General features: G+C 45.7%; 1 protein-coding gene across 2 annotated transcripts; it reads right to left on the bottom strand.

Annotated features, from left to right (window-relative positions):
• Nucleotides 1–5,621: 5,621 nt before the first annotated feature.
• Dppa4 (developmental pluripotency associated 4) lies at nt 5,622–15,173 on the bottom strand. 2 transcript variants are annotated; one of them, XM_075955179.1, is made up of 6 exons: nt 15,056–15,173; nt 11,453–11,737; nt 11,307–11,357; nt 9,561–9,867; nt 7,784–7,979; nt 5,622–6,104 (listed from the first exon to the last, which is right to left on the bottom strand). In XM_075955179.1, the coding sequence occupies exons 1-6, from the start codon at nt 15,077–15,079 to the stop codon at nt 6,071–6,073; spliced, it is 897 nt and encodes a 298-aa protein (XP_075811294.1). In that variant the 5' UTR covers nt 15,080–15,173; the 3' UTR covers nt 5,622–6,070. The 2 variants fall into 2 exon arrangements, with proteins under 2 accessions (XP_075811294.1, XP_075811302.1); XM_075955187.1 differs by having other exon boundaries at nt 5,622–6,098.
• Between the last annotated feature and the right edge of the window lie 411 nt (nt 15,174–15,584).

Genomic DNA, 15,584 nt, shown 5'->3' with positions numbered 1-15,584 from the left:
GGCTGGGCATGCCTCCAGCTCCTGTCATATGACTTCTTCACGTGATAGACTATATTCTCAGATGTTGTACCAAAATAAACTTTTCCTGAAGTTGCTTTGCCAGGACAGAGTGGACAAAAGTAGACATTGTCTGAAAAGGAACCTCAAAATGAAGAAGGAAAGAACTCAGACCTTCCTCCTTTCTCTAAAGACATTACTCGTGGGAGCATCAAGATCAATTCGAGGGCTTCAAAGATTCAGTATGAATGGCAAATGATAACTCCAAACTTAACTACAAATAATTCCTCTGTAGGAAGGACCTTAAAATAGACTCTAAAAGCACAGGATTTTCTCAGACTGGAGAGTGTTTGTTTTTGATTTTTGGGGTTTTTTTTTTTTTTTTTTTTTGGTTTTTCGAGACAGTTTCTCTGTGGTTTTGGAGCCTGTCCTGGAACTCCCTTTGTAGACCAGGCTGGCCTCGAACTCACAGAGATCCGCCTGCCTCTGCCTCCCGAGTGCCCCACTGGAGAGTGTGTTTATATCAAGTCTTGTGACTTTACATGGTCCTCATCTTCAGACTTCACTTTCTTATTTAAACATGAAAGAAACAACTAAAGGCAAAGGGTGGTATTGAACTCTAATGTATTAATCTCAGTGGGGGGAATGCAGTAAAAAGACTGGACGCTTTAAAAAAAAATTAGTTTCAGGGGCGAAAAGATTACTCTGGTTCTGAGCTCTGGCCTTTCTTGCTCATGACCTGGATTCTACTCTTAGCACCGTCTACAACTCCAGTTCCTGATAAGAAGTGCACTGACTTCTGTAGGCATGAGGTAAGGACTCAATCATAAAAGGAAATGAGCGTAAAATCAAAATGAAACAAACTGGGAAGCACATTGGGAGGGGGGCTAGAGGGAAGGACAGGGAAAGGAGGGGGAAGGGATGAGAAGCAAGAGGGGGGGGAGAGAGAGGGAGGGAGGGAGGGAGGGAGGGAGGGAGGGAGGGAGGAAGAGGAAGAACAGGAGGAAGAGAAGGAGAGAGAGACAGAAAAAAAAACCAAATAACAAAACACACACATTGCTAGAATGCTAGTGATGTACCTCTGAGGTGAGGGCAGTTAGTGCTCATGTAACATGTATGACATCCTGGTTTCAAGCCACAACACTAATAAAATGGCCACAGTGACTCAGTCCTAGTATAACCCCTGTATTTGGAGGTAGAGACAGGCTTGAGTTGGGCTTTAGGCTCCTTTTCCACTCTTCTTTTCTTTGCCTATCCTTGTCTCCTGGGGCGGGGGTGGGAGGGCAGGCTCTCAAGCAGACGGAGGGACGCGAGCACTGTAGGCCTCTGCCTCAACCCCAGAGCCACCTCTTTAATCCCTGAGACATCTACATACTGAGTTCTAAGTCATTTACAATTCTTATCCTTTGGCGTTTTCTTTGTTTGTTTCAAAGGAGGAGCAAGCACTTGTAGTTATTCTCAGTGCTGGGAAATGAACAAAAAAAAAAAACTACTAAGCATCAATTGTGAGTTAGACTTCTAATCTAGGAGACTGTGATATGAGACTCAGGGAGGAAAGTACTTGACCTGCACACCCAAGGCTGTGATTATGTCCTTAGAACCAGGGACCTAGACAAAGCTTCCTGTGCAACAGCACAGAGCTGCAGGCAGGAGAATCGGGACTTCAGAACTTTAAGGTCATTCTCCCTGATTACAGACCTCATCTCAAGCAAACAAGATTGTGATTTGGGAACTCATTAGAAAACATTTCATGTTTACATTACAAGAGGAAGAAGTCAAACCATAACCCGAGGCAGTGTACAGAGGAACCTGTAAGTTCGGACTGGGAAACATTTTCAAAAAAAGGCCATTTAGGTTTCAGGCATCCACCTGAAGGCCGGTCAAAAATCAACACCAGGCTTGCATCATAAAACACTCTCCCCACTGAGTCACCTCCAAGGCTTGCAAACTGAGAGCTGGTACTTGGAAGAAGGTATTCCAGGCATAAGATAAAGCTCTACAGAGGGAAGACTGCGGCTGAGGGAGAAAGGAAAGGGTGGGGTTGCTGCAGGGGTTGTGGGAGAGGTACAAAGTAGGTCAGAGTCCTGAGGGTCAGTTCTAGAACTCTGGGTCCTCCCCAGAATGAGGTGACCTTCAGGAGGCTCCTACAGTCCCGACCTGACTTTTATTTCCAGGAGATCTTCCCATACATTCAGTTGAGTATTTTCCCAAGTTATACAAATTCTCATGGGTGCAGTGAGTGGCAGTTTTTAATGCCAGCACTTGGGAGGCAAAGGCAGAGGCAGGTGGATCTCTGAGTCTGAGGCCAGCCTGGTCTGCACACTGAGTTCTAGGTTAGCCAGCTACACACAGAAAGACCCTGTCTTAAGCCGGGCGGTGGTGGCGCACGCCTTTAATCCCAGCACTCAGGAGGCAGAGGCAGGCGGATCTCTGTGAGGTCGAGACCAGCCTGGTCTACAGAGCTAGTTCCAGGACAGGCTCCAAAGCCACAGAGAAACCCTGTCTAGAAAAACCGAAAGAAAAAATAAATAAATAAAAAAGAAAGACCCTGTCTTGACCAGCCCCAACAAAAGAATTCCAATGTATTAGTTGATACACCTGTAAGTAACCTGTGCTTTCCATTAGCCAATTGCTAATTTTAGAGCTTTTACTTTTAAAATTTCTCATGTGTTGTAATGTATATGTGGAGATGATTAAAAAAAATTTTTTTTGGAGGATAGGTTCTCTGTAAGTAGTTCTTGCTGTCCTGGGACTTGATATGTAGACCAGGCTGGCCTAAGATTCAGAGATCCTCTCCTTTCGGCCTCCTGAGTGCTGGGATTAAATGTATGCATAACCACACCTAGTCATTGAAAAACTCTCAAATTGATTCTTTTCTTCTACCATGTGCGTCTTGGGTGATAAACTGAGGTAGTTAGGCCTTGGTGACAGGTGCCTTTACCTGATAAGCTACCTCACTGGCTCAAGATTAATATTTTAAAATATTTTATCTATCTTACATACATTTTGTATAACCATGCTGAGGATGACTTTGAACTTGTTACTCCTGCCTTTGCCTCCTAAATTCTGTGACTACAGGTGAGGGACACTATTGAGTGTTGATCCAAACCAGGGCTTCATACATGCTAGACAGCACTTCACCAACACACGACATCCTGATCCCTTTCCCCCAGGATCCTAATCGGAAAAATATTTCATTAAACAACTTTAGAGCTGGGTTAATGTCTGCTCACTGCTATAATCCCAGCACTGTAGAAGTCAAGGCAGAAAGGTTGCTGATGAATTTGCAGATGGTCTAACCTTAAAAAAATAAAAGTAATTTCAAGACTAGCCTAGGATATAGTGAGACCACCCCCACCCTAAAACAAAGGTATGAGTCAGAGATGGTTCAATGGTTAGAGTGCTTGCTGCTTTTCCAGAAGATCCAAGTTTGTTTTCAGCCTCCTCCATGTTGGGCAGGTCATAGCTATCTGTGTAACTGCGGTTCCAGAGGCTCTGATACTCTCTGCCAGCTTCTGTGGGTACCCCTCCCCAGCTGAAACGTACGTAGGTATGGAACATACAGTTTTCCATAGGGATGTGGTGGTTTCCCAAGAACCTGCCACCCCAAGTAAGACTCAATCATAGTAGTATTATGGTACAGAGGGACTTTATGTGAAAGGGGCCAGACAAGCTGATTGAATGGTGTAACAGTTACTAACTTCCTTCAAAAATTCAGGTTTATTTAATTACTTTGGAATCAGAAACAGGGAACTGACTGGACTCACCCAGGAATTACTCCGACTACACGCATCACGACTGATTGTGTCTTCATCATTAGATTCACATTAAATCTTTTTTAGCAAAGTAATTATCAGCAGTAACTGTGTGCGCCCCATTGTATCACTTCAGTGACACATTCTTTTAAATCACTCTGACTAATGTGGCGCCATACTTTAACTGACTGGGGTGGGGGTGTAAGGCACTGCTAAGTGGTTAGTGGTACCAAGGATTGAATCTGAGGTCTCATGTATGTCATGTGCTCTAACACGAGTTACTTCACCTCTTTTCACTGAGACAACCTCACCATACTGACTTGGTTGGTTTTGTATTCTGTTGTAATCTGCTGGCCAGGTCTGTCACCCGGGTACCCTGTTCCTTTAAGAGTCAAACTCCACCCACTCCCAACCTCCCCACCCCCTTTCCACAGAGGCAAGCAAATCCCCCACTTCCTCTCCAGTAGTCTCTCTCTCTTCCCTTACCCCTCCGCAACCCACTAGATAAACTATATCCCAGTTCTCTCTGCATAGTGTATCTGATCTCACCTGCTGCGGTCTCCCCACCCACCAAGGGGATTGGCCAAGGCCTTGGGTAGCCTGCAGCTGCCATTCATAGAAGCCGCCTAGGGTAACACAATGTTTATCAGAACACTCTAAGCGGCCAAGGCAGGCTCTGGACACACGCATGACCTTCCTTCTGCTGGGATTTCAGACCCTCACCAGTTCTGATGGAATAGTTTCATACGACAAAATACAGGTATTTTCTTGGCAGTGTTGGGTGTTTTACTAAATGATAATTTAAAAAATTGCTGTATCTTTGTTTCCCACTCCCCAGCACTACTGACTAGGAAGGCTTGGACACTTCCCCTCAGTGTCCAGGAGAGCACAGGCTTTCCCACCAGAGACTCGTTTTCCTCCAACATCCTATGCCTTCAGCACCTACCTATTCTTGGAACTTTCCATGCCCTTTCAAAGCCGAGGGAAAACAGAGGGCGGTACGTGCTGAGATTCCCACTCTGATCCACAGCAGGCCCAGCACACACTTGTAGACAGGGACCTATTGGCGTGGCTGGATTCTAAGACCGAGAGGCAAACGTGAAGTGCAAATGTCATCTCGTCTCCTCACAAGCAGAACCAGCGATCTGCCATTCTCCTGCTGCAGACTTCGTCTGATGCATATGGGGTACTGACCTCCAGGACAGCTCCATGCCCACGTCAGACAGGAGAGCAGAAATGAGGTGGAAGCTGAGTGTATCACATGGGCAAGTGTAAACAACAGGGGCCCTTCAGGGGATGACACCCACACAAAGCCAAACAATCTCAAAAAGCTTCTTCCCTAACCTGTACGCAGTCCCCAGAGTAGCCAGGCCAGCTAGTTCCTTGGTCATTCAACACCTTTATGCGCATGCCTGGCAGAAGGGTCCACAAAATGGTGGTGTTCACCCCCTTCACACAGTGGATGGTTAGGTGGAAAGACCTCCTGCCAAGGTGGTGCCCCACTCCGCCTCCCTCTTCTCCAGGCTTTGTCCGAAGTCCTTTCAAACATGATGTCCAGGATAGTCGGGCAGTGGTGGCGCCCGCCTTTATTCCCAGCACTCAGAAGGCGGAGACAGGTGATCTTTGTAAGTTCAAGGCCAGCCTAGTTCCAGGACAGGCTCCAAAGCTACAGAGGAAACCCTGTCTAGAACTCCTCAAAACAAACAAACAAACAAACAAACAAACAAACAAACAAACAGCATGATGTCCAGAGAGAGGCAGAAGGGATTCAGGGGAAAAGTAACCAACCAAACAGAAAAAACAAAACCAAAAGGCAAAAACCAGATTTGGTTTAATATTGCAACAATAGAAAACAAACCCAAGCACTACACACTAACAAACATACTACAACCCAGGAAAGGGGACATGCAGAGGCTACAGTCATAAGCTAAATCTTTACAGGGGACCACAGAACTGCCTATGACCCCGTTGTGGCGGTGGCAGTACAAACAAGTACTATATCTGGAGATGCCAGTTCCCACCCCAGCAAAACCTTATTTTCACACAACAGTAAAAGGCATAGTCACTTAAGAGTATGCAGTCCTCACAAGGAAAAGGTGGACCTGCTGCATTTTGGTGGCTTCACTGGCTCTTTTTCCAAGCTGCTAGTATAGTACTACAGCAACAAATAACAAACAAGGCCTCGTGGCTTCTGGCTGATCCGGGCACCTTCAAGGGCACAGGTGTGAATTCCCATCAGTCTCACAGTCTTGGCTGCAGTTCGTATCTCACTCCGAGGAGTAGGTAATGACAGCAGCTACTCACACCTGAGATTCCCTTTATCCTTGGAGGCTCTTATTGAGGATCCTGTTCCTGGAAAAAGAGATTTATTCATAGATTCGTTCATTCATTTCCTCCTTTCCCACCTCATCCCCACTCCCACCCCCAGAACACATGGCTGGTCTGGAATTCGCTACCATCCCTGTTTACACTTCCCAAGTGCTGGGGTTACAAGCATGCCATACCCAGATAAGAAACCAGAATCAGGAAGAATCAAATTTCATCTTTTAAAACAGGTAAGATTGGTTGGGTAGAAATGAATACAAGAAATCCTGAGTTTGAGCTGGGTTGTGGTGGCGCACGCCTTTAATCCCAACACTCCGGGGGCAGAGGCAGGAGGACCTTTGATGAGTTTGAGGCCAGCCTGGTCTACAAGAGCTAGTTCCAGGACATGCTTAAAAGTCACAGAGAAACCCTGTCTCGAAAAACCAGGAAAAAGAAAAAAAAAGAAATCCTGAGTTTGATCCCCAGCCCCCGAGCCCCATAAACCAAGCCTAGGGGACACATCCATAATCCCAGTCCTAAAATCAAAGTTGAAACAGGAGAATCTACAAGGTGGCTTCGGCCTTATATTCCAGGTGAGCCTGAGTTACAGGAAATCCTGTCTCAAAAGTAAACAAAAATAGCCCAAACAGTTAATGTTAAAGAGCCAAAGAAACCATAAGACTTTAGGATCAAGTGTGGTACACACTTAATCCTACCACTTGGGAGCCCAGAGGCAAACAGATTTCTGTGACTTTCAGGGCAGCCAAAGCTACATACACAGTAAAACCCAGACTCAAAATAAAAATTTTGAATTGCACTAGGGATGTAGTTCCTTGAGAAACACTTGGGTTCAAGTCCAAGCTCCAAGGAACAAGAGAATTAAAGTTCATGAAAAGAGCCTTTGACCATGCCAAAGGAGGAAGATTAGCTAATTCATCTTGACTCTATCCCCATGTAGGCCGTGCCTGAGAGACGCCTAATGAGCCTGCACCTATATTCTGTCTATGTCTTAACAAAAGCAAAAGAAATAAGACAAATTCCCATAGTGCTGTTCACCTTTAAAAAAAAATCTCATTGTGATTAAGCAAACATGGTTGAAATTTGAGACTTGTAGATCATGGTGGTTTTGAATTTGTGGACAGTCCTCCCGTGGACAGGTGTGCACCATCACACCCCAGCTCACAGCTGACTGGAACTTTCCCAAGGTTTCTTTCAACTGATATCAAACCTACTCAATGCTATTCAACTCTGGGACAGAGGTATGAAAAACATGTTTTAAAAAGACACCTATCCTGTGTGTGTATGAAGATGCCATAATGCATACGTGATAGCCAGGGGACAACCTTTGTGAACTGGGTTCAGTCATAAGGCTTGGCACCAGCACCTTTCTGAACTGAGCCATCTTCCAGCCCCACAAGAGAACTCAAGCCTCGCCTAGCTACATAATGAGACCCTTTCCTAAACCAACAAAAAGCTGTTTGCTAGGCTTACTGGTATACACTTATAATCCTAACACTTGGGAGGCAAGAGGCAAGCAGACTGCTCCAAATTGGAGATCAGCCTGATCTACCTATATAGCAAGTACCAGCTCTGTAAACACACACTGTGGAGGTTACTCACACGAGCAAAATAAGCAATACTCAAAACCTGGCTAATTCAAATGAACGTGTCTTTCCCTCGGGTAACGTCAAGCTCCCACCGTCCGCATGTGAGCACAGCGCACTCACTTGTGAACACACGTGGGGCACAGCATGTTATCCTCCAGGTGTGGGGGCGGAAAGGTGCAGGCTGGCAGCAGGAAGAGGGCAATCACTTTCCCCTTCTTCTCAGGTACCCAGGCTTGTCCAGCGTGGAACTGCAGCCGAACCCAACCTCTTGAGTCTGCTGGAAGGCTTCTCCCATGGACCACACACCACAGATCCCCTGTGGGAGGAGCAAAGCTGTTTAAGATGGAGTCACATATGCATGCACAAGACTGACCACAACCTTCTGGCTTAGGAAATGTCAGTCCTGAGATAAGACGGGGAATCCAACCTTTATCTCAAGCGATCTAGTCTCCTACTACAGAAGAGACCTCGAGGCGCCAGGGATGTAGCTCAGTACAGTTCTTGTCTAACCTGCTTGGATCTGATCCCAACACATCACACATACATGAGATAAAACTCCCAAATAATTAAAGGTTTTCCATTAAATAGGTCTAAGGGCATCAACCTTTTATTTTGAAATAAAGTTTCACTATGTAACCCTGGCAGGACTAGAGGTTAAGAGATCTACCTGCTTCTGCCTCCCAGCTGCTGAAGCCAAGTCCTCTACAAGACTGACTCCATCTTTTGAGCTCTCGACTAAGACCCTGACACTCACTGCATCACGTCAAGCATGATTTTTCTTCATTGCATTTCCAGTTATTCTTATGACAGACATGAGTTCTCTATTACTATTTTCAAAGTCTCGTGTAGCCCGGGTTGACTTCAGACTCCCGATCCTCCTACTCGAGTGCTGGGTTCATAGGCTTATGATGACTTACTTGTACTGGCTGGTTTCGTGGATCAACTTGGCACAGCTGGAGTCATCAGAAGGAGCCTTAGCTGAGGAAATGCTTCCCTGAGATCCAGTTATAAGGTATTTTCTCATTTAATGATCAACCAGGGAGGGCCCAGCCCATGGTAGGTGGTGACATCCCTGGGCTGAGGGTCCTGAGTTCTATAAGAAGGTGGGCTGAACAAGCCATGGGGAGCAAACCACTAAACAACACCCTCCATGGCCTCTGCATCAGCTCCTGCCTCGCCTCTGGGATCCTGCCCTGTTTGTGTTGCTGTCCCGACTCCCTTCAGCAATGAAGGACAGCTGGGCAGTGGTGGCACACGCCTTTAATCCCAGGCAGTCACGGGTGGATCTGAGTTCAAGGCCAACCTGGTCTATGCTAGTTCCGAGCTCCAGAGAAACCCTATTTCAACCCTCCTACCCCCCCCCCCCAAATGAACAACAAAGTTGAGTGTAAGTCTAATAAATAAACCTTTCCTTCTCAACTTACTTTTTGGTCATGGTGTTTTGTCCCAAAAAAACACACCTTTTCTGAATTGTATCTATTTTGTAATGAGAAACTGGAGACTGTTAGCATCACCTACTTAATAGACAAGAGATCCCAGCCTCAATCCCAGAGTGTTCTTTAAAAAAAGGAGAAGAAATGACGCGAAAGCACGTTGCTTCCTGCTTGGTGCGTGAGTCATTTGAAGAAGTGACTGTCACAGTGTGACTCCCTGGATCAGAAGCCTCACGAATGTTTGGGTAGATGTTAGAAATGTGCACCCTTGGGTGGAGACGGGGGTGGTGATGAACACCAGTAATCTCGGCATATGGAAAGCTAAGCCATCCTGGGTTATACTTTTTAGATCCCATCTCAACAATACCAAGGAATACTAATTCTCAGGCCCTACCCTGGATGGAACTCAAGAAATAATAGGATGGGTGGGTTTGGCTCAGGAATCTCTGGTGGGTGTGGCTTACCGTTTGTCTCGGGTGTTGTAATGGACTGCAGGGCCTCGTTCTTGTTAGCATTGGCTGCAATCCTCGACCAAGACGCCAACACTGCCTCAGAGGCGGTTGTGGTCACAACCGTTGTGCTGACCTCTTCATAGAGGACAGGAGGTTCAGTAAGGGCGGGCATCTGCTCCTCGACTACAGGGACCACTTCAAGAGGCACTATCACCTGAGGACAAGACTCTTGTCCCTCCTCCGTCTCCGTCTTCAATTTTTTCCTCCGCATCTTCACCCTGGCCTCTCTCGGCGTGTCAGGAATGTTCTCTAACTCAGTCTGGGATGGTATAGATAATAGTGGAAAATATTAAATAAGAGCAGGGAAAAGACTGCTCAGCAGGCAAAACACTGGGAAAAGATTTGAATTTGAATCTCCATAGTCCACATATAAAAAGGCACACGCAGCGGCTCACTCCTGCAATTCTATTCCAATGCTCCTATAGCAGAATGGGAGGCGGAACCAGGAGACTACCTGGCCAGTCAGTCTAGCGTATCCATTAGTAAACAACAAAGAGACTTTGGCTTAAAATAAAAGACAAAGCAAGAACTGATACCCAGTGTTGTCCTCTGACATCCATAAACTGCTGAACCACACACCTGTACATGATCACACAGACCACTCACTGCTTTTGTAGAAAACTTGGAATCACTTCTACCACTTGAATGGTGGCTCATTCATTGTAACTCTAGTTCCATGGGACTCCATGTCCTCTTCTAGCCTGAGGGCACCAGAAGCCCATATGGTACAAAAACAAACACGCAAGCAAAATACTACTACCCTTAAATAAACTTAAAAAAAAAGAGAGAGATTAAAAGAGAATCAAAAAATGTGGCTTTGCATGAGGGAGGTATTGGTGACAGAATAGACTCATTCAGACAGATGGGGTAAGTTAAACAGAACAAGAAAAGCTGAAGAAACTGCTAAGTAGCAGAACGTAGTATGAGGTGAGCGGGCTACTTCCCACCGCCCGCCTAGCTTAGACCCGAAATAACCACATGGAAATTGTATTAATTAAATTATTGTCTGGCCCATTATATCTAGCCTCTTATTGGCTAACTCTCACATCTTGATTAATCCATTTCTATTAAATCTGTGTAACACCATGTGACATATCTTACCGGCATGAGTCTAACCTACATTCGTCTCAGGCCAGAGATTTATGGCGTCTGCCTGACTCTTTTCTTTTCAGCATCCAGTTCTGTCTACTCCGCCCACCTAATTTTCTGCCCTATCAAAAGGCCAAGGCAGTCTCTTTATTTAACCAATGAAAGTAATACAGACAGAAGACCATCCTTTTTCTGTTTAACCAAGAAAGGCTTTAACTTTTTTTTAGATTTTATTTATTATGTATTAAGTCTGTATGCTTGCTAGCCAGAATAGGGCACCAGATCTCATCATTACAGATGGCTGTAAGCCACCATGTGGTTGCTGGGGATTGAACTCAGGACCTCTGAAGAGTCAGCGTTAACCTCCGAACCATCTCTCCAGCCCCAAAGCTTTTAACTTTTAACATAGTAAAAACTAGCCATTCTTCAACTCCATCAAAGACTCCAGAAGGATATAATATTACCTAAGTAAAACAAGAAGTAAGCAACTTCCAAAACTCTAGAAATGACAGAGACACCTCTCGCTGCCTGGACAGTCACCAAAAGTTCTTTTGACCACCAGGCTAGCCTGGGCTAAATACTAAACAATCTCAATAAATAAATAGTTACCATTTGTTTGGGGTAAGAACTTGCAAGGAGTCGTTTGTAAGTCTCTAATTTCTAAGACAGAAAACAACAACAAAGAAAGAGTTGTTAGTGAAGACGTTTGGATCCACACTCCCACTCAGCAAGAGGCTCCCCCAATGGGGCTCCACCTGGCCTTTGCTGCTCAGCTTCTGCTTCTTGCACCATTCCCGCAAAATGTCTCGGTGAATCAGGTTCACTGGGGGCAGATAATCCGGTAGAGGAGGAACTTGTATTATTTTCCTAGGAGTGGGTTTTGGAGTCTCAGCATCTCCTGCTTTCTTGTTTGATTTACAACCGTCCTCTTTTGCTGTCTTGTTTGCTCTTTTTTTCTTTGCAGGGGGCTTTGCAAAGGATGTGCTCGGTTGACTAGACATCAGGCAGTCCACTTCTCTTGGCTCTCCTGTGCTGCTCAACTGGGGACAGAGGAGTCAGACAGTAGTTATCTGTGTCCTGAGCCAGCACACCCCTTCCTTGCTCTAAACTAACTCACATCTAAGGTCCCCAAGAGGTATATGCATATACCTGTTATATATACTGTCTGTCTATGACTGCCATGGTGAATTCTCTCTCATGGGACATCCATCTGATGTCTGACTAATGAAACAGGGAAGCAATGGTTGGGGGAAATGAGGGAGCCAACAGGAAAAGCAGGCTTGTTGGCAACACAATTTTAATCCTACTACTAGGAGATTCCTTTTTTTAAAATTCTATCTTTCAGGACAGGGTTTCACTGTGTAATCGTCCTGGCTGTCCTGGTACTCACTCTCTTCAGGCTGGCCTCAAATTCAGAGTTCCACCTGCCTCTCTCTGCCTGGGATTAAAGGCGTACACAACTTGTGAGTCCCCTGTGAGACTATCTTAAGGAAAGAAAAAAGTTCTAATTGCAATCTTAGTACTTGGGCAGCAAATGCAGAAGGATCACCACGAGTTAGAAGCCATAATGAGCCTCAAGCCAAGTTTAGTGGACTGAACAAAACCAAAGCACTAGGTGGGATACCAACAAAGCAATAGGAAGAAAGTGACAAAAGAAACAGAGAACTAGTTGACTTTGGGGGGAAGAAGCCTCCATCGTTCTCCACTGTAACTCTCACCCCCAAAATTGCTTTCCCTCAGCCCTAGGTTCAAATTCCACTTCAATTCTTATACCTTACACACCTTCAGTCTCAGTTCAAGTGTTAGTTTGCTAGAATAGAATCCCTTTCCAGCAAAATCAACCACACACTGCCTCATTCCTACCTGCCAATTTCAGCCTTCTATGAGGTTCTTTCTGTGAGTTGATGCAATCAGATTTTGAACTCCACAAGGATCAGGTCTCTTTCCCTTCCATTGCTGACACTCAATAATAAACATCCATCAATTTAATTATTGGAACAGAGACTACAGAAAACATAACTAAATACAGAAAAACTAAAAAGTAGATAATAGACTAAGCACACTCCTTGTCTTCACTTAATCTTCATATAACTTCACAAACACTACTGTATTTTCAACCTGGCGGACAAAAAGTTAAAAGTTCACTAAAGTTTAGAGGTGGTGATGGTTTGTGCACGCTTTTTTATCCCAGACTCAGGGATATCCATGCAGAAGCAGGTGGATCTCTTCAAGACAGCCAGGGCTACAGAAACCCAGTTTCAAAAGAAAAAAGGAAGCTAGGCCATGGTGGAGCACACCTTTAATGCCAACACTCAAGTGGGAGAGGCGCGTGGATCTCGGTGAGGCCAACCTGGCCTACAGAGCGAATTCCAGGGCAGAGTCTAAAGCTAGAGAAACCAGGTCTCGAAAAACCACAAAAGAGAACAAGGAAAGGCAGATCAATCTTCTTCAAGACCCAGCTATACCACTCTTGGGCATATACTCAAAGGATGCACAATCATATCACAAGGACACTTACACTTGCTCAACTATGTTCAAAGCAGCTTTATTTGTACTAGCCGGAACCTGGAAGCAACCTAGATGTCCCTCAAGTGAGGAATGGATGAATAAGATCTGGTCCATTTATTTACACAATGGAATAACTCATCTCAACTATTGAAAACAAGGACACCATCCCGAGTGAGAAAGATAAATATGGTATGTACTCAGTAGTGGCTGCTAGCTATAAAATAAAGGATAACTATCCACAGACCCAGAGAGACTAGATTAACAAGGAGGGTTCACAGGGAGATGCCCAGATCTCTTTGGGAAGGAGAGTTAGAAGAGATTTGAGTGAACTGAGGGCAGGTGGGGGCAGGAACATGAGCAATCGGGTTGGGAGTGGACAGAGGGGAAGAGTACTGAAAGAGACTACTGAAGCAGGGAAATTTGGGGGCCAGGTAAAAACTTAGCACAAGGAAAGCTCACAGGATGACCCCAGCTAAGACAGTCCGAGCAATAACACTGACCTGGCCATCTCCTGTGACCAGGCAAGGCTTCAAGCAGAGAAAGTGCAAACTAACCCAGCCTCATAAACTTCGACCAACAGTTTGTGCCTATGCCGGGGTAATGGTGGCCCCTAGAGATTGAGGGGATAGCCAACTAATGACCAGTCTAGACTGAAACCCATGCCAGGAGAGTGAGCGCACCCGGACACTGCCTGGAATTCCAGCACCCACAAGCTGGATCACCCAGAGACCGAAAATAGAACCAAACATGACTGGAGTGCAAAACAAGTCAACGTAACGACGCCAAACAATATTCTGCTATACACATAGATCGGTGCCTAGCCCCATTGTCATGGGAGAGGCTTCTTCCAGCAACTGTTGGAAACAGACACAGACCCACAGTCAAACATTACGAGTTCAGGAATCCTAGCCCCGAGATCGTGGCGCACGCTTTTAATCCCAGCACTCGGGAGGCAGAGAAAGGCGCATTTCATTGAGTACAAGACCCAAGCCCAAGCGAGTTCCAGGAAAAACAGTAGTGTTACACGGTGAAACTCTGCCTCGAAAAACCAGATAAACAAGTAAATAAATAAGTAAAAAAAAAAAACAATTAAAAAGCAATCCCCGGTCGCTTGCTCCCAAGCCTAAATTCTTTGCAAGCGCCACCCCCCCAAGAGCTGCAAGGTGAGACAAGTTAACATTTGTCTGTTACTTTGCAACTCAGCTCTTTTACATCTCAATTGGGACTAGCTTTACATTTGCATAATCTTTTCAGAAAGCCTTCACTTTTGAACCTAACAAAATTCTTACAGTAAGAAAGATGAAAATCTTGGGAAGGAGACCCGGAGAACGCTCAGGAGCCTAGTTCCTGCTACTAGAAACCAGCAATGCTTGCCTTCCCGAAATTCCTCAACTCTGAGGACACTTGGATAAGATTAGGAGCCTGAAAGCAGCAGGCACCAGGCACGTGTGGGCTGAGGCCTCTGGCTCTCTAAGGATAAGGGGTGGCTCTTGTTCCTTCTGAGGCAGACGGCTACGCAAAGCCTTGATTTCATTTTACCTTTCCACTTTTCTGTTTCCCTCCAGTCACGGTACTGTAAATAACTTCCCAACAAAACATCCCTTCCAAAACACAACCTCCTCTTCTAACGCATCCTCTGCAGCCAGGCGCTGCGGCCCTGGCCTAAGACCGTGCAAGAGGCTCGCTGCTGAGCCCCACACACCTGCCTGGGACTCATTACAGTGGAACAAATTGTAACGCTGGTCCTCTTCTCCCCCACCCCCCAAACAAAGGCCGGGCGTGCTCAGAAAAGAAAGGAATGAGACCCATCTACTTGGAAAGCTAGATCGACAAAGAAAAACAGCTCTCACCACCTTGTTTCCAGCATCCTCCATCTTCGAATTAGGTGAAACCGCCGCAAGAAAATTCTTCCACCTTCCAAGTGACCTCTGGCCTCAGGCAGCTTTTAGAAATCTCCTCCTACTTCCTGTTGCCTCGACGCCCCCTTCCTTTTCCCAACTCCCGCCCACGCCCCCAACTATTTGTGGTGCTAAAGTCTGACCGTGGCTGATAAATAAAGTCGGCACTGTGTTGTTGTTGTTTTTTTAAATTATCATTATTATTATTAGGACAGGGTTTTCCCGTTTCCCAGGCTAGCCTGAAACTCACTTATGGAGCCTAGAATCCCGAGCTGTACTGCTCAGCCTCCGCAGAACGCTGCTCTGCTATTTATTGAGGCCTGAGCCGCCACACCCTGCTCTTGGGGAAGTAAAAGCTATAAATATTGCCGAGGGCGGTGGTACACGCCTTTAATCCCAGAACTCGGGAAGCAAACAGAGGCAGGCAGATCTCTCTGAACTCTGGCCATCCTGGTCTACATCGTGAGTTCCAGGAGAACCA

The sequence above is a fragment of the Microtus pennsylvanicus genome, chromosome 1, assembly GCF_037038515.1.
Source record: "Microtus pennsylvanicus isolate mMicPen1 chromosome 1, mMicPen1.hap1, whole genome shotgun sequence".
NCBI lineage: Eukaryota > Metazoa > Chordata > Mammalia > Rodentia > Cricetidae > Microtus > Microtus pennsylvanicus.
The sequence above is the reverse complement of the archived record's forward strand: the minus strand, read 5'-3'. Positions and strand labels throughout refer to the sequence as shown.